General features: G+C 53.3%; 1 protein-coding gene across 4 annotated transcripts in view; it reads left to right on the top strand.

Moving 5' to 3' along the window:
- The window catches only part of RILPL1 (Rab interacting lysosomal protein like 1), a 44,401-nt gene extending 21,429 nt beyond the window's left edge, over positions 1-22,972 (top strand). The window contains exons 3-8 of one of the 4 annotated variants that reach the window (XM_008518502.2): positions 2,372-2,490; positions 3,148-3,369; positions 11,934-12,106; positions 14,006-14,098; positions 20,125-20,148; positions 22,088-22,972. In XM_008518502.2, the coding sequence (XP_008516724.1) occupies positions 2,372-2,490; positions 3,148-3,369; positions 11,934-12,106; positions 14,006-14,098; positions 20,125-20,148; positions 22,088-22,232 (776 nt within the window). In that variant the 3' untranslated portion in view covers positions 22,233-22,972. Of the gene's footprint in view, positions 1-2,371; positions 2,491-3,147; positions 3,370-11,933; positions 12,107-14,005; positions 14,099-19,763; positions 19,852-20,124; positions 20,149-22,087 lie in introns of all 4 variants that reach the window. The other 3 variants (XM_008518505.2, XM_070629253.1, XM_008518504.2) reach the window with 3 other exon arrangements.
- The last annotated feature ends 1,279 nt before the right edge of the window (positions 22,973-24,251 follow it).

Below are 24,251 nucleotides of genomic sequence, written 5' to 3'. Positions count from 1 at the left end.
TCACCAGAATGTGCCACCATGGAGCATACTTTCTTCCAGACAGGGCCACCCGCTGGGAGTACCCTCACATCTTTTTGCATGCACACACACACAACACTCATTCATTAAGTGTTTATTGAGCACCTGCTGTATTCCTCACACTGAGCTCGTCACTGGGGTCACGACGGTCAATAAATGAAACACAGTTCTGCTCTCAGCAACTTACGGACGTCAGACACACGTGTCACTACAGACCATGATGAGCGATGGCATGGATGCAACGGGGACTAGAAAGAAGGACAAGGGAGACCCCACATGGACTGCGGGAGCAGGCAGGCCTCTTAGAGCAAGGTTGTCTACACTGAGGCCTGAAGGAGGAGGGGGCAGCCAGATGATGAGACGAGCGCTGCAGGCAGGGACCAGCGAGTGCAAAGGCCCTAGGGGGAGAGACCGTGCGTCTGGGGAGCTGAAGGGCAATGCTGGCGGCTGGTGAGCAGGGGCCAAGGGCGGATGCGAGCTCGAGCTGGGAGCAAGCCTGGACCACGCAGGCCTCAGAGGTCGGGTGAGGAGGCTGGACCTTCCTCTAAAGGGGCAACAAGAGGAAACAGGGTCGAAGACGTAAAGCGGTTTATCCTGACTGGGCCTTGCAGGAGCCACTTGTGCTTTGGGAACATGGAGGGTAGCCCGTCGCTGTCCCATCAGCCAGTCTGGAGCACCTGCCCCATGCCACGTGGTAGGACAGAGACGCGCTTGAGGCAGGTTGGCTGCCTCCCAGACCCGCCTGCGTCTGTGTCCATTACCTGAAGGCTAAGCTCTTTGAGGGCAGAGCCCGGTCCTAGCTGGGTTTTGGCCCCGCAGCATCGCACACCATCCTGGGCACACACCGTGAACGCTCGTTCGTGGCGGCGACCGCCTGCTTGGGCATACCCAGGACAGGAGCGGGGCGGCCAGCAGAAGAGGCTCAGCTGGGGCGGAGCAGCTTGGAGGAGGGAGTCACGGAGGGAAAAGAGCTGAGGAATCGCCGCGGGGTCTCTCCTCTGGGGGGGCCCCGTGTCCTCTGAACCCTGGAGGAGGGAATCGGGGGATGCGTCTCTCGTTAGTCTGTGGTTGAGCCTGCCCCGCCCCCCAGCCCAGGCCTCCTGGGGGCAGGGATTAGCTGTCAGCCCCAGCGCCTGCAGGAGGCTGAATACCGACGCCCAGCACATCAGGTCCGAGTCCTGGGACGCTGGGGCTGTCACCTTACACGGTAAATCTTTCCAGGCTTTAGTTCAGGCTGTTGAGATGGGGAGCTTATCCTGGGTTATCTGGACGGCACTAAATGCCATCACACGTGTCCTTTTAAGAGGGAGGCAGAGAGACATTTGACACAGACAGAAGAGGAGGCCGTGTGACCATGGGGGCAGAGACCAGAGGGATGTGACCACAGGCCAGGGGATGCTGGCAGCCGCCAGAAGCTGGGAGAGGTAAGGAGCAGATACTCCAGCCCGGCCTTGGCGACCTCTTGACTCTGGAAGCTTCTGGCTTCCGGAACCATGAGAGAATGAATTTCTGCCATCTTAAGCTCCGCATTTTGCTGGTCATTTGTTACAGCAGCCACATGAAAACAACCCACACCCGTCCTCACAGGTCATTAATTCACCAGATCCCTTAGGAAGCGCCTACTGTGTGCCAGGCTCTGTGAGTCAAGGGGACATGATGGTGAGTAGGTCGGGCAGGGCCTTGCCACCTGGGGCTGACAGTATACTTGGGGGGCAAGGGGCAGGGGAACAGACAAAAAACAAAAGGGTAACAGACAACACCCATTGAACACCTGCTGAATGCCAGGCATCATCTCAGTGCTTCGTGCGTGTTAACTAGATCAATCCTCACAACAGCCCTAAGGGACAGGTACTGCCATCGGTCCCATTCTGTAGATGTGGAAACTGAGGCACAAGGATGCTAGCCCGAAGCCACACCACTAATAAATGGGAGAGCCACTGTCTGAGCTCCAGAGCTCACCCTCTGAATCACTGTGCAGTATCTTCTTTCTTCAGGTGAAAGAAGGTACCAGACGCTTAGCGATGGTGAAAAGTGATGCAAAGGTCATAAACGGGGTGGTGGGAGGGTGGTCAGGGAAGGAAAGGCCTCTGTGAGGAGCTGAGGCCTGAGGACCAAGGCGAGCCAGCCAGGGGAGGTTGGAAGGAAGGGAATTGCAGGCACTGGGAAGAGCAATGGCAGACGCCCTGAGGTGGGGACAAGCTCGGAGGGGTCAGGGACAGAAAGCAGGTGCTGCAGTGGAGAGGATGAGGCTAGGAGGAGGCCGGCGCAGTTTCATCTCCGTGGGAAGCGGCCGCATGGTTTAAGCAGGGGAGGGAGGTGGACTTACCTGCTGGTCTCGCTGGCCCCACCCCAGGCATGTCGGAGCGGGAGCGGCAGGTGATGAAGAAGCTGAAGGAGGTGGTGGACAAGCAGCGCGACGAGATCCGCGCCAAGGACAGGGAGCTCGGTCTGAAGAACGAGGACGTCGAGGCTGTAAGTGATGTCCACCCGCCCGGGCATAGGTACCAGCAAGGGCCTGGATCCTCCTCTCCAAGGTCCCCATCTCCCCCTCCGTCTCATTCCATGGGCTCCATGGGGCATGGATCCTGCCCATGTCTTGGTGGGCCCAGCCCTGAAACAGCAGCTGTGGGAGGACCCTCAGCCAAGTCTTGACTGGAATGCAGGAGCAGACGTGGCACTGCCCTCTGATCTGACTCCTTCCACATCCTGGGGAGGTTCCGAGGCCCGGTCAGCCTTTGCTCTGACCCTGAGGCTTCCTCAAGCCCACCCCCTTCACGCCCCTCTGTGAGCAGGCCAGCACGGTCCAGGCTGTTCCAGGAACCCCTGCAGTGGCTTTGCCTGAATTAGAAAAAGACACCCCTTTCTGAAGACATCTTATTTCCATCTGTTGGGAAATTGTCGTAATATACTAACAAGATACTTATCTTCCATCTGTCATAAAATTATCATAGTAAATATACTAATTATCCATCTCTGGCATCAACAGTTATAAGAATATGAACAAATTTCTAACAAATCAGGATGTCTGCAGTGTGAATTGCACACCCATAGATAGTTTGCCCTTCTGCAGTGCACAACATGAGCTACTGTATGTGGCAGCCCCATTGAACGGCCTTTCTCTCTCTCCAGCTGCAGCAGCAGCAGACACGGCTGATGAAGATCAACCATGACCTTCGGCACCGCGTCACAGTGGTGGAAGCCCAGGGGAAGGCCCTGATTGAACAGAAGGTAGAACTGGAGGCAGATTTGCAAACCAAGGAGCAGGAGATGGGCAGCCTGCGGGCGGAGCTTGGGAAGCTGCGAGAGAGGCTGCAGGGTGAGCTCAGCCAGAACGGGGCAGAGGAGCCCGAGGTGAGTGGGAAGCTGGCCAGCAAGCCGATGTGGGAGGGTCGTCTGTGGGCTTGCTCCAGGCTGGCAGGGCTGCCTCGTTTTCCCCATTACACTGAAGGAAATGGGAGGCCCAGAGAGCCGGCCGCTGGCTAGAGGACACGTAGCTGGGTGGAGGCAGAGCTGGGCCTGGAGCTAGGACTGCCAGCATTCTAGCCCAGGGTATTCAGCTCAGTGATGGGTACTGGGTACCTGCCATTCATTCATTCAAGTAATCATTGAGTGTGTTGCAGTCATGGGGGGTGAAAAGGAGAGCATTGCTGTCTGCATGGAGCTCACAGTTTAGTGTGGGAGACGGGCATCAGTCAAATAGTCACAAAGTACCGTGTGACCCAGCAATTCTACTTCTAGGCACGCACACAAGAGAACTGAAAATATATCTCCACATAAAAACCTGTGCACAGACGTCCACAGCAGCGCTAGTCACAGCAGCCAAAGGGTGGAAAGGACCCACATGTCCATCCCCTGAACAATGGGTGCACAGAACGTGGTCTCTCCACACAGTGGAATATGAGTCAGCCTCAGAAAGGAATGAGGCACTGACTCCTACTGCATCATGGATGGACCTCAAAAACACGCCCAATGAAAGGAGCCGACACAAAAGGCCACGTGTTTTCTGCTTCCATTTATCTGAAATGTCAAGAGTCAGCAAATCCACAGACACAGAAAACAGATTGGTGGTGGCCAGGGGCTGGGGGAGGGGGCGTGAGGAGGGACGGCCAGTGAGTATGGACTTTCTTTTGGGGTGGTGAAAATGTTCTGGAATTGGATAGTGGTAATGGCTGCACAACTCTGAATGTACTAAAAACCGCTGAATTCTGTACTTTAAAAAAAGCAAATTTGAGCCAGCCATGATGGTCTAGTGGTTAAAGTTTGGCACACTCCCTACCTCGGTGGCTGGGGTTCAGTTCCTGGTTGCAGAACCATATCACCCACCTGTCAGTTGCCCTGCTGTGGCAGTGGCTTATATTGAAGAACTAGAAGGACTTACAATTAGGATATACAACCATGCACTGGGGCTTTGGGGAGGAAAAAAGAAAAAAAAGGAGATTGGCAACAGATGTTAGCTCAGAGTGAATCTTCCTCAAGCAAAAAGAGGAAGATTGGCACAGATGTTAACTCAGGGTGAATCTTCCTCAGCAGAAAAAAAAAGCGAGAGTAAACTAGGTGAAGGGGAAGTGAGTTCCAGGCAGGCGGAATGGCATGTGCAAAGGCCCTGTGCCAGGACCAACTGCAGTGTGATCAAGGGAATATAAAAAGGCAAAGGCAGCTGGTGTAGAGAGTAAAGGGGAGGGAGAAGGTGTAAATGAGGTCAGAGAGGTGGGCCGGGGCCGGGCCTGCAGGTCAGGCAGGCCACAGCCTGGAGTTTGGTCTTTCATCTGAGAGCACGGTACTGGATGTTAGGGAGGTTCGAGCTCGCAGTCCAGTGCAGGAGACGGACTTGGACACGAGCAGCCACACCTCAGGCAGGAGGGGATTGTCTTAGTGGTGAAGGGTGCGTTGTCTTGGTTCCCTTGAAGCAGAGCCTGAGGAGGGGACCACGTGTAAAAGGAGATTCCTTTAGAAGGTGATCCCCGAGGTCAGGGGGGTGAGACAGGGAAGGAGGAAGAGTGACTTTGAGGGTGGGTCGTTGAGGTCATGGTCGGAGCTCAGTCCTGCTGGGACCTTTGAGAAGCACCTGGAACACCTCCCAGAGTGTCTTTCTGGAGGAGAAAACCTGGGACATGTATCCCCAGGCGCCTGCCCCAGCTAGCTCAGGGTGGCCCGCGGGTGTCATCTCCCCGACACTCCTGCGTGGAACTTTCGGAGCAGATCCCGGGGCAACAACAGAAAGACCTACAGTGCGTGCTTGAGGTGGGGCCCTGTCCACATGGACGGAGCTGCACCACAGCTGCACCTGGGATGCAGGTGGGCCCAGGGCTGTGACACCGGCACCAGAGGCACCTGCCACGTAGCTGTGCCCCTGGAGTGCGCCAGGAACAGAGAGAGCGCAGCTAATCCTGCTGGGGGTGGCGTGGAGCGTCATGGAAGAGCCGTCCCTCCAGCTGGGTATCAGTGTCAGCGGTGCTAAGAATTTGATAGGTATCTGTAGAAGATGGATAGTGTTCGAGACAGGCTCCGGGCTTGCTCTGCCTTCCAATGAATATTGACCGTTTCAGGTTAGCAGGCACTGTGCTCGGCTCTGGGCTACAGAAGGGAGACGTAAGACAGATGAGGTGTCAGGTTGGCTCAAATCCCAGACCATCATTAAGTATCCTGTGAATTCAGGCCAGACACCTCTAGGTTCTCTGAAGGACAGGAACCAGGGGTATAGACAGGGAGGTAAGGGAGAAAAGTCTCAAAAGGGAGAGGTTAGAGCCTGCTTTTGGCTAAAAGTGACAGAAGCCTAAGTTAAAATCGTTTAAGGATTTTCTAAAAAAGGAATTTATTGTCTGTGTAACTGAAAGCTTTGAGTTAGGGATGGCTTCAGGTATAGCTGGTTACAGGTGCCCAAATGATGCCATCAGGAATTTGTTTCAGACATTCTCTCTCAGCTTTGCTTTCCTCTGTGTTGGTGTCATTCTCAAGCAGGCTCTTGCCAAATAATGGCCCCCAGTACTCAACCAGCTTTGTAACCCCGGTGGAAAGAAATTGCCTTTCCCAAGTGTCCAGCAGAAGTCTCAGGGAACCCTCTCATTGGCCTATCACTGAACCAATCATTGTGGCCGGAGGTCTCAAATATGCACATCATCTAGTCCCGAGTCACATGGCTACCCTTGGTAGTGTCATCGAAGCCACACACACGGAAAGTGGCAAAGGGGAGTTTCTCCAGAGGAAAATTGCAACAGCTCAGCCTGGAGAAGCGCGGGAACAGATGCAAGCCAGGCAGAGGCATCAGCTGTCATTACAGGGCGAGAGTCAGGGCTGGAAAATGCCACACATGAGACGCTGAGCAGAGGGGGATGTGGGTCCTTCGCACGGTTTCAGCAGATGAGTGACAGGATCCTCTCTGAGTTTCTGGAGGACATTTTGAATGGGGAAGGAGCTCCTGGCAGACATGGCTGTCGGGGACCTTTGCAATAATCCATACAAGAAAGGTGAGGCTTGGCCAAGTCTATGGCAGGAGGACGGAGGCGAGGAGGCAGATGCCCAAGACAGCCCCTGGGCCAGGCTGGGGTGGTCCCCCCCTCCTGCCCTGGCGTACCCCTCCCAGCCTCCTGGGCCCCATGAGAGCTCAGGCCTGTCTCCTGCGGGGCAGGCGGGGCCCGAGGACATCGCCCCGGCCACAAGACTCCCAACCCTGCTCCAGATCTCTGTAGCAACAGGGACGAGGACATTTCACACCTCCTTGGCCCGACTGCCTGTTGGTGTCAGTTTCCCTTTCTGGCACCAAAGGGGTGGGGCAGAAATGGAGAGTAAACTCAGGTAACAGTAATGACTAATCCGTGAGCTTCTTTGTAGTGTCTGTTCCCAAACCCAGGCATCTTTGCTGGGTTTGACTCCGTCCCTTGTAGCTGGGTGGGCTTCAGGGTGCTCGTCAGTCAAACAGGGAAGCTGCAGGTTACGGTGGCTTCATCACCTGCTGCCGTGTGACCTGGAACCCGTCCATCTCTTTGGTGGTGAGTTTCCCATCTGACAAGGGAGGGGAATGAACTTGACTTGAACTTGATGTGAACTCCGAGTCGAGAGGCGAGGTTGAGCAGCCCTTCCAGGCATTGAGACAGGTCTTATGGGATGGGTACGAGTTCTTGGGGTAGAATGGGGCAGGCCATTCCAGGCAACATTCAGGAACAGACGGGAGCACGTGCAGGGTGTGGCTGGGGTGGTGGGTTAGTCCTGGCACAGGATGGGTGAGGGGAAGTGGGAGCTATGGAGGGATCCAGAGCTGAGGAGGAATCGGTTCTCATCATTGCCTCGGTCATTCTGACTTTCCCCCTTGATTCATACAATCCTTTCTGAGCTGCATCATTGTCACTTCAGTGTGATCTCCGGTAGACAGGACTCCTTATATATTTTTATAACATTTTTATTGAGATATAACTCACATACCATACAATTCAACCATTTAAAATGTACAATTCAGGGGCCAGCCCAGTGACGCAGCGGTTAAGTTCACACGTTCCACTTCGGCGGTGTGGGGTTTGCCAGTTCGGATCCCGGGTGCGCACATGGCACTGCTTGGCAAGCCATGCTGTGGTAGGCGTCCCACATGTAAAGTGGAGGAAGATGAGCACAGATGTTAGCTCAGGGCCAGTCTTCCTCAGCAAAAAGAGGAGGATTGGCAGCAGATATTAGCTCAGGGCTAATCTTCCTCAAAAAAAAAAAGTTCCACTCAATGGTTTTTAGTAAATTCACTATCTTGTGCCATCATCCTAACTATCTAGGACATTTCCATCACCCCAAAAAGGAACCCCATACTCATTAGCAGCCTCTCCCCACCTCCCCCTCCCCCAGCCCCTGGCCACCACTAATCCTCTTGCTGTCTCTCTGGATTTGCCGACTCAGGACATTTCACAGAAGCGGGATCATCGCGTGGTCCTGACCGGCTTCTTCAGTCAGCGTGTTTTCTGGTCCATCTAGCTCCTCGTATTTTAACAGAAGGTTTTCCTGCCTTTCACAAGTAGACATATAAATCCTTAAAATGAAGCCGACTCCTGGCTAAAGGCCTTTGTATAAAGTCAGTGAGACAGCTGTGAAGGTAATAGTTACTTCTTTGATGTCTCCGCCGTACAAGTTCTGATTTCTTAGTGAGTGTTTGCTGCGGTTTTTAAGGGCGGGCTCCCTGCGCAGGGAAGGCACACACGGGCCTAACGGGTGGCGCGTGAAGCAGGGTTTTTGGGCTGAATTCATGCGTGGTGGGCCTGGAGTCACCAAGGGTGATGAGAGCACAGTCAGTCCCCTGTGCTGGGCCAGGGGCTGCTCAGAAGTATGTTCAAGGGGCCGAGGGAGCGCAGGAGGTGGCCTTGATGTGCCCAGACAGCGGGGAGCACGGCAGGAGGCCCAGCCTCGGGTTGGAGGGCTGTGAGGGGGGATGTTGCCTCCCTAAGGCCTCTCTGGACAGACCCCAGTGCTTGTTGGCTGGTCTCGTGGGCCTCCCTGGGGAGCAGCTGAGGAGGATGCCTCGGGGCATCTCCCTCGAGCTGTGCCCAGAGCGCCTCAGGGGACCAGCCGACAGTCGGAGATAACCCCCGCCACCTGCGTGCTCCCTCGCGGAGCAAGCCTGGAAGGCCCGCTGCCCGTCGGCCTGATTGCCATCTCGGGATGAGCCTTGGCAGGCTCCCTCCGCCTGGACGGGGGAGTCCTGGGCTGCCCGCAGCGCCACGTCGGTGCCTGGTGGCCTCAGGGAGAGCCGGAGCCCACGCTTCCCCTCTTCTGCCTGTGGCAGTGGTCCCGGAAGTCAGCACTTTTCTGCAAACCTGTCTGGAAAAGCCCTGAGCTCTAAGGGGATCAGGTCACTCCCCCGATGGAAGAGTGTCGCTTCTCCAGAGAAAAGCACCCAGATCCTGGGGAGCCCCTTGTGTCTTGGGTGATTGGACACATCAGGGGTGAGCTGGGACCTGCTGCGCCTTGAAGGCACACGCTCATAGGAACCCCCGGACGTCAGGCGGGCAGGCCGTCGAGGTGAACAAATGCAGGCCCCGAGAGGAGCAGGCAGCTTGCCCAAAAGCCTCTTGAGAAGTGAGGCTTTGGGAAGCCCCCAGAAGGGCTTCATGCCTTCCTCTGGGTGTGTGGACCCCGTCACATGGCCCCTCCCGGAGACACAGAGAGGCAGGGCCTAAGTTGTCCGGGGAGGGAGGGGCTGGAGGGAGTGTGTGAGCCTGAGGTTTGGGTCCACGAGTCCAGGCAGGGAAGGCCAAAGGGGTGGGGAGTGGGCAGCCACGAGAAGAGCATGTAAAGGGAGCCGCTGCTACACAGCCCCAGCCCAGTGTTGCCTGCGGGCCCAGAGTGATCTAATCTTTCCACTTTTTTCCAAAACGAAGCCCCAAACTGACTTTCTTGTGGAATCTCCTGATCTAAAATAGTTGACAGCTAATTCACTAGAGTTTTAGAACACAGTGAGGGCCACACAAAATGGGGAAAGGGGGTCTGGGCTGAGCCCAGAGTTCCTGGTGAACTTCTGCACAGTCGTCAAGACCCCATGCAGAGACCCCGTCTGCAGTAACGTCTTCCCTGATCCTCCCTACTTAGAGTTTGCTGTCCTCGCACCTCTTTCATTCTGTCACCTTGTACGTTTCTATTTGTGTGTGTCTTCCCTCCACCCCCATCTGTCTGATTCATCTCAGTGACCAGCAGGTACACAGTTGATGCTCAATAAATATTAGACATCCAAGGATGCTCTGTGCTTAACTTGGGCAGGGAAAGAGAAGGGAAGTGGCATTAGTGAGTGCCGGCTGTATACCGGGCACTTACTAACACACAGTCTTGGGTAGAGGACACCGTCCTAGTATGAGGCTGTCAGGTGGTCCGTGGAGCAGCCCCGAAGCTCCGCAGAGGGAACTGGAGACTGAAGACGTACCCTGAGAACACAGCCCACCTGAAGGTGGCATCAGCAGACGCCTAGAATACCTTCTTGGGAAGTTAAATCCTCCAGCATTTCCTCCCCTGGTTCTTGGGGGGGAAGAGGCCCCGCTCGTCTTTGCCCAGATGGCTTGGTGGGGCCAGTGTGTGTCAGGTTTCGGTTTCCTGCTGCTCCGTGCTGACGTGCTGACTCCTGGTCAGACCTCCTTCCCCGCCTGCAACGCCTCGCTCTTCTGTCACCTGATCTGCCTTGGGGGGTGGTGTCTCCTTTCAAGTGTCCTTTCCCAGAACAGCCCGTCCTGACTGTCCCAGGATGTGAGGCCTCTCAGCTCCGCCTTCAGGAGTCATTCACCTTCCTGGCCTTGTATCACGCCTCTAGGCTGGAGTCCCGCCCTGTGGGTTTTTTTGGGGGGACGTGGGTCTCTATTTCAATCCCTCTTTCCCCTATTCCAGAGCTTTGCCACTGTTGTCCTGAGCTCTTATCCACTCCTTCTAGTCGATCATGGGACATTGGCATCTCAGGGGGGTGGGGAACACTGCGCTGCCTGCAGAGTGGGGCCGCCTGCAGATTTGGTCAGCTGACCTCGAGGTAGCTTGCAAAAACTTCCTTGCTATCAAAAAAATGGAAGAAAAACAAGTGTTGACAAGGATGTGGAGAATGTGGAGCCCTCCTACACTGCTGGCAGGAATGTAAAAGGGGGCAGCCGCTGTGGAAAACAGTTAGGCTGTTCCTCAAAAAGTTAAACATAGACTGACCATACGACCCAGCAGTTCCACTCCTAGGTATGGACCCCAAAGAACTGAAAACAGATGTTCACACAAATCGTTGTATAGGAATGTTCATGGCAGCGCTGGTCCTGAGAGCCAAAAGGCGGAAACAACCCAAGTGCCCATCAGTGGATAAAAGGAGAAAGAAAATGTGGTCCATCCATGCACTGGAATATGATTCGGCCACGAAAAGGGATGAAGCACTGACACCTGCCACAACGTGGATGGACCTTGAAAACATGATGCTGAATGAGAGAAGCCAGACACAAAAGGCCACATAGTGTATGATTCCATTGATAGGAAATGTCCAGAACAGACAAATGCAGAGAGATGGAAAGCAGATGATGGTGGCCAGGGACTGAGGGAGGGAGATGGGGAGTGAGTGCTAATGGGTGCACGGTCTCCTTTCGGGGTGATGAGAAAGTTTTGCAACTAGAGAGAGGTGGTGGGTGCACAACATTGCATGTGTACTAAATACCACTGAATTGCATATTTTTAAATGGTTAAAATGGTAAATTTTATGTAATTTTACCGCAATTGTTTTTAAAAGCTCCTTGCTGTGGAAGAGGGTGGGAGGACGGGCTTGGGCCTGGCCTGGAACAGGTGGCTTAGCATGCTAGGATCGGTCCGCGTGACCTGCATGAGGAGAAATGCCCTGCCTGTGAACCCCTGCTGTCCTGTGACCGCCAGGTGACCCCGCCGCTGGGGCTTCCCCTGAACTCCAGTGAAAAGACGCCCAGAGCACTGGGGCGAATGGGCTTGACCAGGAGGCGGGTAACAAATGGGAAAATGTATGTGACCTCACGTCAAATGAAAGATAGAGAATTGTGCATAGGCTCTGATTCCAACAACTTTAGCCAAATTAACAAAGGTCTTAGTATGAATATGAGGAGAGAACATGGGAAAGGGAAAGCAGGACGATTTAGGGGGGTGGCATCCCTAGGGGCACGCTGTTTCTTCTCCTTGGTCGCCTTTTAATGCTGTTTGGAATAAAATCCTGAGTGGAGAGGCGCCGAGCCCACAGGTCTGCCTATTGAGAAGGCAAACAATGAACAGGTGGCCGCTGGCTTTTCTCTCCGGAGGGATGGAGGGACGCCGACTGCACAGAACGTGAGCAGAGGCCGCCTGCGAGTTCTTAAAATAGCACTCTCGGCAAGCTGCTGAGGCCCCGGGAGGGTGGGAAATTCGGGCTCCGGCAGGATGCGGAGTGGGTGCTGGTGGTGGCCGCCAGGAATTCATTAGCAGCATCTTGCCTCCTCCAGACGGAGCCGGGCGGAGAGGAGAGTGTCTCAGAGGCGGAGAAGGTGGCCATGGATCTCAAGGACCCCAACCGCCCCCGATTCACGCTGCAGGAGCTGCGGGACGTGCTGCATGAGAGGAATGAGCTCAAGTCCAAGGTGTTCTTGTTGCAGGAGGAGCTGGCGTACTATAAGAGGTGAGCATCCTGGGAGCTCCCAGGCTGGCTCCGTCCTGGGGTTGTGCAGGGTTTGGGACAGTTAGCTCCTGGAAGACAAGGACTGCATCTCTGTCCATTCTGAGGACCCCCTCTGGCCTGAAGCACTTACACACAAGCTCACAATCCCTTTGAAACCCCTGGGCCCAGGTGCATTTAAAACTCAGGACTTTCCAGCCGTTAAGAAAGGAACATGACCTTACTGTGTGTTACTCACACCACCAGCGAGCTCGGGGGCAGCACCCCGAAATCAAACACACGAATATTTTTGCAGTGAAAGATATGAACATACCAAATGGGATAAATAAAGACCAGAAACAGCCTCATGAGAGTTCATTTCAGGTTTTGCCACCAAATGAATGACCAAAACATGAATTTTCGTTTTTAGAGCTTTTTTGGATTTCGCAATTGCACATAAGAGATGGTGGACCTGTACAACCTAAGAGTTTGTTCATTCAGCCCATGGCCAATGAACTCTTGGCACTTATCAGGGCTGGGCTGTCGGATATGGTAGCCGCTAGCCATGTGGTTATTCAAATTTAAATGAGTTAAATTAAAATGAAATTTAAAATTTAGTTCCTCAGTTGCAGTGGCCACATTTCAAGTGCTCAGTCGGCACTGCCCTATTGGACAGTGTAGATATAGAATATTTCTGTCATTGTGGAAAGCTCTATGGACAGCACTGCCCGTGACTTAGATCACCATCTCATATCATGCTGCCTCATACTCATTCAGCTTCGTGCACACTGCCCTTCTACGGTTTCCTCAAAACACACCATGCTTGTTTCTACCTCAGGACCTTTACACATGCTGCTCCTACAGCTGGGAAAATGTTGCCCTTGGTTCTTCCCATGGTTGACTCCTGGTCATTCAGGATTCAGGTCAGATGTCACCTGTCAGAGAGGCCTTCCTTCCCCATCACACCCATCCAAAGCAACGCCCTGTCCCAGTCACTACCACTTTACCCAGTTCTGCTTTCTTCAGGGCCCTCTTCACCATCTCACATTAGTCCTGTTCATTAGTGTGCTCGTTTTGTTGTCTGTTTCCTTACCAGACTGTTAACAACATGAGACGAGAAACCTTCTTTGTCTTGTTCGTGGCTAAGTTCCCAACACTTAGAATGGAGCTTAGCGTGGAGTAGGTACACAATAAGCATCTGTTGAATGGAAAGCTGGAAGGAAGGACAGATGCACCAGGTGTGGATCCTGCTCCAGTAGGGAAGATAAGCGACGCACCGATACGGCACCACGTATTTTTATTGAAAACTCACTGTGTGCCTGGCACATAAGAAAGCTTTACTGATACTGTGCACACTGGCTGTTCAAAGAAGGAAGAGATCACTTCTGGCTTGGGGATGAGGTGGAAATCAGGAAGCCTTCATGGAGGAGGTGGCAGTTGACCTGGGCCTTCCCTAAAGGATAGGTTACTATTCAGGTTTGGGAGATGTTGAGGGGTGGGTGGCATACTCTGCATGGAAGAAACTACAAAGGTGTGGAGACGACATTTAAGGAGGACAGGAAACAGCAAGTAGTTCTTTTTGGCTGAAATCTTCAAAGGAATCTGAAAACAGAGATGTGGGTCCCTTTCCTGAAATTCCTCACATTTGACCAACTGGGCCAAAGGGAACACAGTCACCTGTGTCCATTGCCTCCAGGCCTGACCCCTCCTCTTACCCAGCCACGCCCATCACTAAGAGGCCAGCGCCCCAGGCAGAGAGACTATGGGGCAGAGGCCACTGTTGCCCTCCTGCTGGGTCTCCTTATTCCTACTCCCCTGAAAGAGTACACGCCCTCTCAGGCCATCAGACAGTACCTTTCTGGAATATTCCAGCTCTCAGGGAATTTTTGACTCCTTTGTCTCACTCCTCTCGACTCCTTTCAGTGAAGAAATAGAAGAGGAAAATCGAATACCCCAGCCTCCACCCGTCGCGCACCCGAGAATGTCCCCCCAGCCGGAGTCTGGGATCAAGAGACTGTAAGTGACGGCTTCCGGGTGTGGGGCTGCTCCCTCTCGGCTGACCTGGTGGTTCACACGCCCCCTGACTTCACCTCCTGGGCACCTGCGCCAGGGCCAGGCTTGTCACTAACCACCTCCCGCAGAGACGCGCCTCACCCCGGAGCCCGCTGGGCCCGGCCCCTGGCTGAGTCCACCTCTATCCGAACACTGAGTACCCCCGGGGCCCTGGGCAGAGAGGTCAGGGGAGGCCGAGGGGGCGGGGCCTGTGGCTGCCGCTCAGGGCTTGCTTGAGTGTATGGGGGGTGTGTCCCTGGGTCCTTGAGGATGGCAAAGCGGGGAGGGGCAGATTCGTGCATTTTAAGGGCTTGAAACCCCAGCTCAGCTCCGGGATGTGGGGCTGTGGCCCCGGGGCTACCCCATCTTTGCATTTCTACGATGACTCCCCCAGCTTTCCCTCGGTCTCTCTGTTTATCGGTGCATTCTACACGCAGAGTCAGGCCCTGGTTGCTGTGGGGGACACACGAGAAAGAGAGCAACCCAGTCTTTCCTCTCGACTAGATTTTAAGCTACTTCAGCGGTTCTTTTCACCAAAAGACCCTTTTGAGATTTTGATGAGAGTTTGCAGACCGTTTCTCTGGAAAAACGAAAACCACATACAAGTTCAAGTTCACTGATCCCCTGTAGCCCCTCAGACAGGGTTAAAACCTCTGGTCTAGTGAGCTAATATCTACAACGAACCTACTGTGTGCCAGGTACTATTCCTGCAAATTACCTCACTGAGTCCTCCCATAGCCCTTTGAGGTAGAGGCACTGTTGTTCCGATTTTACAGTTAGGGAAACTGAGGCACTGAGGTCAGTCCCCGCCGAGGGTCATACAGCTAATGACAGGCAGAGCCAGGGTTCCAACCAGGCAGCCTGGCCGCAGAGCCCACGTTTTAAACTCTTTGCAATGTCGCCTCATGCTCACACCCTTGTCTGGTAGCCTATCACCTCCCCTGAGAGGGTCCTCCTGGCTCTCGGCCTTCCAGCTGTCCCCAAGGCTGGTTACAGAAGCAGCCTGGGTTCTTCCCTCAATCCTCAGCAGAAGCTTCGTGAAAGCAAGTGGCGAGGGCTGGAAAGCCACCGGGCGTGAGTGTGGGAGGAACCGGGGTGTTTCTCGGAGGCCGCAACCTTGAAACTCCACTTCTGGTTGGAAATTCTTGGCTAGTTCTTGTCCTGTGAATTGACTGAATGCTCAGCGTTGGTGGAAGGGGTGGGGAAGGCAAATGTGTGCAGCCTTGAAACTGCCAAGCCCTCTACTCTTGGCAAAGGGTGACTTGTTCAGACTCTGGGCCCTGGCGGCTGCGGGAAGGCTGGCTGCCCCTCGGAGCGTGCGGGTTAATGTGTGGCTCCTTTTCAAGCCTCCTGCAGCCTCGCGTTGCTTACTTGCTCAGCCCTCAGCTCTGCTGGATTTGTCAGGGGGTGTGGTTCCTGGTTCTGGTGAGGGATACATATTTCCCAGGGAGAAGCCTAGAACCAGAATGGCTTCCTCTGGATCCCACAGCATCGCGGCCACGTATTAGTAATCTTCCACTGGCAATTGAAACTCCATTCAAAGTAACAAGAAAAAGAAAGAAAAACTGTCGGCTCAGTAACCCAAAATTCCCAGGTCACTCTGGCTTCAGGCTCAGCTGGATCCAGGCCTTGTCATCAGGGCTCTGCCTTGTTTCTTCCACCTCTGACTCATTTCCTTTACCTCTGACTCTGTTTTCCTTCCTGTAGGCTGTATTCTTGGGCATGCTCTCCCCTCACAGTGGCAACATGGCAGCCATCAGCTCAGGCTTCTGCTTTCTTCTATCTGAAACTCCAGTAGGAAGAGAGAATCTTCCACAGAAGTCACAAAACCAGGTCTCATTGGCTCTGCCTGGGTCACATGACCACCCGTAAGCCAATCACAGGGCAGTACATCAATGGGCCCGGTGTGGCTCTCGTTCTCAATCCTGAAGCTTCGGGTAGCTTCCACCCCATCCAGTTCACGTGGGCTGGAATTAGGGGAAGGGCAGGCCCCAAGCAAGATCAGAGTGCTGAGCCCGCAGAAGTGATGGGTGTCCACTGGGGCCCCGTCGGGGGGTGAGGGAGCCCTTCAGTCTCTGTTCTGTGCTGGACTCAGTACCCTGGAGAACGCTTCCTCTTGGTTAGGCTTTCTTACCCGGTGCTTGGTAGGAGATGGGACTGACTTAGATTTGACTCTGATTCATGCCAGCCCCACGCACATGGAAGGATGAGCAGAATCGACTGTGCTTCGATAGCTACGGCTTTGGGCTAAAACCTGAGGAAGTTGAGAAAAAGTTCATGAGCCCAGGCGGGAGGGGGGACGGAGAGCCATGTCTGCAGTGCATTCCCCCCGTCTTTAAGAATCAGAACTTCTCGGCGTCTTCACTTAAGTGTGCTGTGTTTACAGTGCCCCCAGCACCGTAATTCTAGGCCTTGTGTCATTCTAAGGATTCCTTCCGAAGCTGGGGGGGCTCTGACTTTTTAATTTTCCACTCCAGCCTCCTTTCTCTAAAACAGGTAATTATGAGTAGGCTCCTGCAAATCTCAAACTGGGTAAAATCTGAGGAAAGTTATCAAAGTTAGCTGACAATCTTCTTTCCACTCGCTCTACCCACACCTGAATAGGCTCCAGTGTCTGATCCTCTTTTCCAGATTGTTCCAGACCCTGGGGCCCCATTCCCAAAGCCCTTCTCTCCTTTAGTGTGACCTCTGGTTGCTCAGCAAGACCTGGGGCTCTGAACCTGGTAGGAGAAGCAGCTGGAATTAGGGAGCCAGAGAGAGACAGACAGAAACAGAGAGAGAGACATAGAGACAGACGGAGAGCAGTCAGAGCCTCCCGTCCACCCGGTGCAGGTGGCCAGCTCTAGGGAGTAACTGGACATCAAACAGGCACAAAAGGCCTTTGACCAGCCCAGGCAGGACACTGGTCGTCTTTGTCCACCCCTGCTGACTGGGAGCTGCATCAGTGCAGAGCCCAGAGCCTGGGGTGGGGACGCCCTTCCCCAGGTCGGGTGGGGAATGGCAGCTCCTACGACGGTTCCACGCCTGTCCCCCTTCCCCTCCTTCACTCCTCGGGCCCCCTCCTCGGTCTGTCTGGGCCCTTCGTCCTGGCTTTTGTGGAGCATTAGCCTCACGGCCTCTTTAGTGCAGCGGACGCCTGCTTTCCAGCTCAGCTTCCTGCCCGTGGCCGGTTTTCCCCACCCCCTCAACAAGTAAGCAGCAGTGACCTTGGAGCTTTGGAGTCCCTTCATTGGCTTAGGACTCTTGCACTGAGGTATCTTCCACCCTGGCAGAGATTCAGAGCTGGGACACTTAGCCCCGTTTCTCAGACGAGGAAACCGGCCCAGAGAAGCACGCTGACGTCATGTAGATTGTACCGCTGGGAAGGGTCCAGGTCGGGACTGGAACCTATGCCTTCCGTCTGCCACCTGGCCCCGGGCTTGCCCCAGCTGTCTCGTGCTGCCTTCCCACCCGCCTTTACCTCACCCCTCAAGTCACCAGCTGTGGGCTAAATGCCCAGTTCCCTTATCTCTCAAATGCTCCACGAGCCAGGGACGCCAGAGTCTACATTTCTGGGCTGAACTGGTCAAGGGAAGCAGAAGCTCCTGCCGCCAGTCAAAACAGTGCGCCCAGAAGACGTTCCAAGAATAGCTTGTGATCGGGCAGCTGCTGGCCACAGAGTCGGCATTGGCACTGCCTGGGAGGGTCACGAGGAGCGCCTGAGTGACTCCAGCCTCGTCCCCAGTGGACACCAGGCACCAGCGCCCCCTTTGTGTGGTCCCTGGCTCTCAGTCACCGTCCCATAGACGCACACACAGCTGCCTCCTGCTGAGCAGGGGCAGAAGGGCTGCCCAGGAGGCAGGAAGCAGCCATGGGGCTGAGGACGGCCAGGGAAGGTTCAGATCAGAAGAGCTGGCCTCCATACCGGAAAGTCGGCCTTGGAGTAGGCGGCCACTCAAGTATCAAATGGTAGCGGCAGCAGCGCATTCTGTCCCTGTCCTCCTACCCACCGCCCTCCTCGCTTCAGCCCAGAAATAGCTTCTTCACAGCCGCCCATTACGCTGCCTGCAATGCCACTGTTAGAGCTCCATTTGGTTTGAGGCTTCCAGAAATAGTCGGTGGGGAGGGGGCACTTAAAACCAGCTACAGCATATCCAGGACATAAACTTTTGACCAAAACAAGCCAGTCTTTTTTCGTGGAAGTGGCTGTCTCTCTAGAGGTGGCGGCTTCTGCAGGGAGGGACCTGGAATAGGAAGGGAAAGGGACACAGAGAGTAACTCGGCCGGACCCTCCAGGTGTCCCAAGGGCCCTGATGAGGCCCCAAATGAAGTCTCGAATTTCCAGGTGGGTGAACATCTCTCCAGGCAAAACGCCCACCCCGCATCTGGGGCCATCTCCCACACAGTGACTGTGCCTTTTCCAGCTCCTTGTTATGCTAAGAGAGGGGTCCTGGTGAAGGTGGATGCAGAACCACGTGGCTTAGAGCCCCTGGAAAGCTCACTGTGCCCACTAGCCTGGCCTCTGGGGATTGGGCCCGTTCATTTAGCAAAAGGTGTCCTCTCTTTTCATTGTCACCGTGAGAAGCCATCCAGGTGGTTCTACCAAGATGGCAACTCCCAGCTACTCTCTGAAGCGCATCAAAGGTGATCCACACACAGAGAATCCTCAAACTTCATGTGAGACAGTCATTTTATATCTTGGCCCAGCCAAGCTCTAAACAAAGAATATCAAAGCTGTTTAAAATGAGCTCTGCTGGCTTGTGTGGAGTTTCTTCTTCATTTTCCTTGCCCAGCCGAGGGACTGATGGGCGTCACCGTCAGCTCTGACTTCCCCAGGGGCGGTTATACAGGCTCTCGGCTTCAGTTCTTGTCCTGCCGGCCCACCCTGGCTGCCTCCCCTTCTCTCCTGGGTCTCCCCTGGCTGCCTCGGGGCACAGAGCCTGCAGCCCATGGCAGTTGGGGGGGATGTGCTGGAAGGCCCCCTGCAAGGGTGTCCCTACTCACTCCCATGGTGGGGTTTGACCGCCTCCTTCCCCACGCCCAGGCCTGCCTTTTCAGCCCTTGAGGACTGCCCTGCCTTCCCTCGGTGCTCATCACATGCTGCACTCGTCTGCTAAGGATGCTGTAACAAAGTACGACGCACGGGGAGGTGTGGTGGTTAAGCAACAGAAATGTATTATCTCACATTTCTGGGGGCCAGGAGTCCAAGACCAAGCTGTGGGCGGGGTTGGGTCCTTCTGAGAGCCGTGAGGGAGGGTCTGTTTCATGCCCCTCTCCTGGTTTCTGGTGGTTGCTGGCGATCCTTGGTTTCTGTAGGCTTGTAGAAGCTCACTCCATCTTTGCCTTCAGCTTCACGTGACGTTCCTCCTGTGGGTCTGTCTGTGTCCAAATTCCTCCCTTTTATAAGGACCTGCCCTACTCCAATATAACTTCATCCTAACTAGTTATATCTACAAGGACCTTATCTCCCAATAAGGTCACGTTCCGAGGTAGTGGGGGTCAAGACTACAACATATGAATTTGGGGGGACACAATTCCACCCATAGCATGTACCGTAAACAAACCCTTCAGCTGGTCTGTTGTGGACTGTGTATTTTCATGCCTCCCTGGTCTTCATCTTCTCTGTGTCTGTCTGTACTTCTCTAACCAGGATGTTTACAGCCATAATGCCCATGGTGGCAGCGGGACTGATAATAGATGACCCCACCCTGCAGCCTCTCCGACGACTTGTCCCCCTTGTAGGCACTGTGTTTTTCTGGGTTTGTTTGAACTTTGCCTTTGGAATGTCTGCTGCGGCTACTGCTGGGGCTGGCCTGCCTTCTTTGGCCACTTTAGCTGCATGGCCGTCACCTGCTTGTTCCCATTTGAAGTGGGTGTCGAGTGCGATTTCAGACATGCCACCCGTGACACTCGCTCTGCACGAGTGGAGCCTCGGAATTCTCAGCTCTGTCACCGATAATTCTTTTTGTCTTTTCTGTTTCTATTCTAAAACCACCTTGTCCTTGATCCAGTAAAGAAGGTCCTTTAAGTGACGGGTCAGTAATCATCACCCACTGTGACCCCCCCCCCGCCCGAGTGACACTAACGCTGTGTTTTCGATCTTCGTGCCCTAGCTTTCTAAACTGCTTTGTTTTGCCAAGCCATCGTCAATAAGCCAGTGGATCCTGTGGAAGATAGGAAAAGCAGAGGAGGGGACCCATGTTTTGATTCTCTGTGTCCCTTGGCCAGGCAGTGGCGAGTGGCTTTCCTGCTTAGTCAGGTAGAGGTGAGATGTCCCAGGGATGGGTTGCTGCTGTATTTTTGGCCAACTAATTGCCCTGATGACACGCTGAAAGAGTTCACAAATGACCCAGGAGGACATCATGCCTTCATCTGCCTGGACACGTACCTGTCATGGAGAAAAGAGACGTGGCTGGTAGGGAGAATGTCTCCAGATAAACTTGGCTCGCCCCAGCTTTATGATGAAAGGCCACTTTATTTCTGATAGGGACTGTAGGAGCCAGTAACCACAGAAGAATAAAATCATTTTCACCCAGACGTGATTAAAACTGAACTCCATAGGCCACAGCACCAAAAAAAAAGCTAATAGGTGAACAGACAGAGCTAAAAATAGTTGATCTGAAGCTTCACTGTCTCAGTGGGTCATTCCTCTTACTGCCCCCGGGAAACGTAACATGCCTTTTCTCTCTCTTACCAAGTTCAAAAACCAGAATTCAAGAATGGGAGAACTTGGTGAGGACAAGAAATGTTACGAGGCTAGGAGTGCCAAAGGACAGTGGACTGCTTAGAAAGGGTTTTTGGGAAAGAGTCAAAGTGGGCCAGCTCAAGGTCTCTGGCCAGGGTCCTAGACTCTGTTTAGGTGGAGTTAAAACAGCCCTTGTTTTAAATGGGCCACTTTATAAGCTTTTTGCCTGTGATTTCTGCCTTCATCTTTTAGGCATCAGATGGTCCGCTCTGATTAATCAGTGATCAGTAGCCACAGCTGTTTCAAACAGACCTCTCAGTCCACGTTAGCTGTTGCTGTGTGGCTGGTTACAGGGATGACTTCTAAAGGCTCTCACCATTAACTCAATTTTTGACGCTCCAAATTGATGTTTCCCAAATTTCATTCACGTGCTCTACTCACAATATTTAATCAGAGACTCATGTGTACTATTACTTACTTAAAATATTTTTTAATTGTCTCATTTTATTTAAATACCTACTTTTGCCTCATCCTAAGCAGTAATATCCATGAAACCTGGGCTTTTTTTTTTTTTTTTGAGGAAGATTAGCCCTGAGCTAACTGCTGCCAATCCTCCTCTTTTTGCTGAGGAAGACTGGCCCTGAGCTAACATCCGTGCCCATCTTCCTGTACTTTATATGCGGGACGCCTGCCACAGCATGGCTTTTGCCAAGCGGTGCCATGTCCGCACCCGGGATCTGAACCGGCGAACCCTGGGCCGCCGAAGTGAAGGGTGTGAGCCTACTGCGCCACCGGGCCGGCCCCAAAACCTGGGCTTTGATGTGTTATTTTTCTCATTTCCTGATTCACGTTAAATAGATACGTAACTACTGACATTAAAACCATTCATCTGTTTACATCAGAATCATCTTACATCCCATATGGCTTTCAAGTATTACTTTCTCGACATCATTAGGGTCAAGAAACCCATCATGTATGTTTCCAGTAGCTTTTTCTTCGCTTTAGTGATGAGAAGAAATCCTCAGTAGTGGTTCAGGTGGGAGATGCATCACACATCACGTACGTGCATGCCCTGTTCATGCTGTGTCACCTCCAAGGGACTGTGACAATGACACGCAAAATCCCCTGCTGCTTTCTAGAATAACTCTGACCTGCACCCCAACTTTTCCTTTCACACCTTGTATTGATTTGCTCCCTTCACGTTTGCTGCTCTCTGTCCCTGGCATTGCACAAACTGTGAAGTGCACAGCGAAGGGTAGGCTCTCATTTCTTTCTTTCCCTTCCAAAAGGTTTAGCTTCTTCTCCCGAGATAAGAAGCGCCTGGCCAACACGCAGAGGAACGTGCACATCCAGGAGTCCTTTGGCCAGTGGGCCAACTCCCACCGTGATGACGGTTACACGGAGCAAGGACAGGAAGCCCTGCAGCACCTGTGACCATGGCCCACCTCTGCCCTCGGGCCTGAACCGCTCACCGCCAGCGCCTGCAGCAGAACCTGCAGCCTCAGGTGTCAGGACCCTGCACCCCTCTCGGTTCAGATGCACCCTCAAAACTGATCCCTCAAACAAACTGTCTGCTTCGAGGAAGCACATTGAAAAACTGATGCCAAACTCTAAAGAAATGTTTATTTATACCCAGGGCTGTCACCGTTTATGATAGATGACTCCGATCCCTTAGGATATATATTTAATAATATCATGAGCAGAGGCCAGACTTTTGCATTAACTTCAGTAACACAAGCTTCTTTGAGCCAAATACATCACTTGCCATTACAATTGCTGTTTCACTTGCTTTGTATGAAACTCTGTGGAGAGGTTTTATTATCACGTTTGTCACACTTAAGTGGGAGACAGGGAAATGGTAGGTTTTCGTTAGTTACGTTCATGAAATTGTCGTGGTGGTAGCCTAATATATAGGATGCATCGATTCAGTAAGCAGGGCCTCCAAAGTCACAGGATGAGCCGGCCCAGCTCAGACACAGAGCAACAGAAAATATGGACAACAGTCCTCCCACCTGGAAACTGGAGACAACTCTGCAAGAGCTGGCGGTTCTCTCCTGCACCTTGTTACTGATAATGCCTGGAGCATGTAGCAATGTTCAAGGCGAGTGCCTTGGAATCAGCTGTGAATTCTGCAGTACTAACCAAACAAAGTTGCTAAGGATGAGACATTGCAATGTTTCTTGTGTGGATTTTTTTTCTTGGCCTCTTTTTTTCCCCGTTAGCCTTCACCATGTCAAATACGTAGTCCCCTGCGAAGGACACAAATGTCCCAAAGCGAATTGGGAATGGGGTGCGGGAGCCTAGGGGATGCAGGATGGTGGGTGGGGGAGGTTTGCCAGAGTAAGGGCGGTGGGGGAAAAGGTGGCTTGGGGACTGATGTCTGGCTGAATCACGGGGCTGTGTTGGCAGATGGAGAGCCAGATGCTGTCTGCAACTGGCGAGCTGGGGCTTTGCCCAAATAACGCTGTCTTTCTCTTCACCCACGGAACACCCAGGGTCCAAGACTGGATGCTCATAGGTTCAGAGAGGTAGCGTTTCCTAAGACAGCATGTGTGACGGCCCTCCTTTCTACACCTTCTCCTATGGTTTGCCAAGGAACCAGCAGGTCGGTTTACCGAGTCCACACGGACTGTTTCCAGATTGCTGAAAATAACGATCAGACGGGATAATGTTGTTGCAGCTGACTGCCTGATAGAATGACTAGAGTTTATTCCTGGAGAGCGTCAAAGCCTGTGCACCGGGAAGCCCCTCCCCTGGTACCTTTGGGGCCCCTCCCAGGGGTAACCAGTGTTGCCAGTTTCTTGGGTGTCTTTCCTAAAATAATTGGTAAATATACATGCAATTATGTAAAAATATATATATATTCCCCTTCTCTTTTTTGCATAAATGGCAGCTTACTATATACATGCTATTCTGTACCTTTCTTTTCTTAGAATACCCTGGACATGACTCCACATCAGTACAGAAGACAGTGGGTCTCAACCAGGGGCCATTCTGCCCGCCAGGGACATCTGGCACTGTCTGGAGACATTTTGGGTTGTCACGACTGGGGAGGGGGGCGGTGCTATTGTCACCCAGTGGGTAGGCTCTGGGGATGCTGCTAGATATCCTACAATGTGCAGGACAGCCCCCACAACAAAGAAGGATCCAGCCCCAAATGTGAGCAGGGCTGAGGCTGAGGAACCCTGGTGCACCATACAGACGTGCAATTTGCTCATGTTTGTCCAGGCCCCACTGGTGGACAGGGAGCTTCCTTCCAATCTGAGTTACTGTATAAAAGAGTGCCGCATACTTTCACACATGTGCGGTGGTCTGCAGAATAAACTAGAAGCAAAGCTGCTGGGTCAGAGGGTGTACGCCTTTGTCATGCTGATTGCTCCTGCTAAAGTCCCTGCCATGGGGGTTCTACCATTTTTTTTTTTTTTTTTTCAGTTTCCAGCCCGTACAAGACAA

Source organism: Equus przewalskii, chromosome 7, assembly GCF_037783145.1.
Source record: "Equus przewalskii isolate Varuska chromosome 7, EquPr2, whole genome shotgun sequence".
Lineage (NCBI taxonomy): Eukaryota > Metazoa > Chordata > Mammalia > Perissodactyla > Equidae > Equus > Equus przewalskii.
Note: the sequence above shows the minus strand (reverse complement) of the source record. Positions and strands in the feature narration are given on the sequence as shown.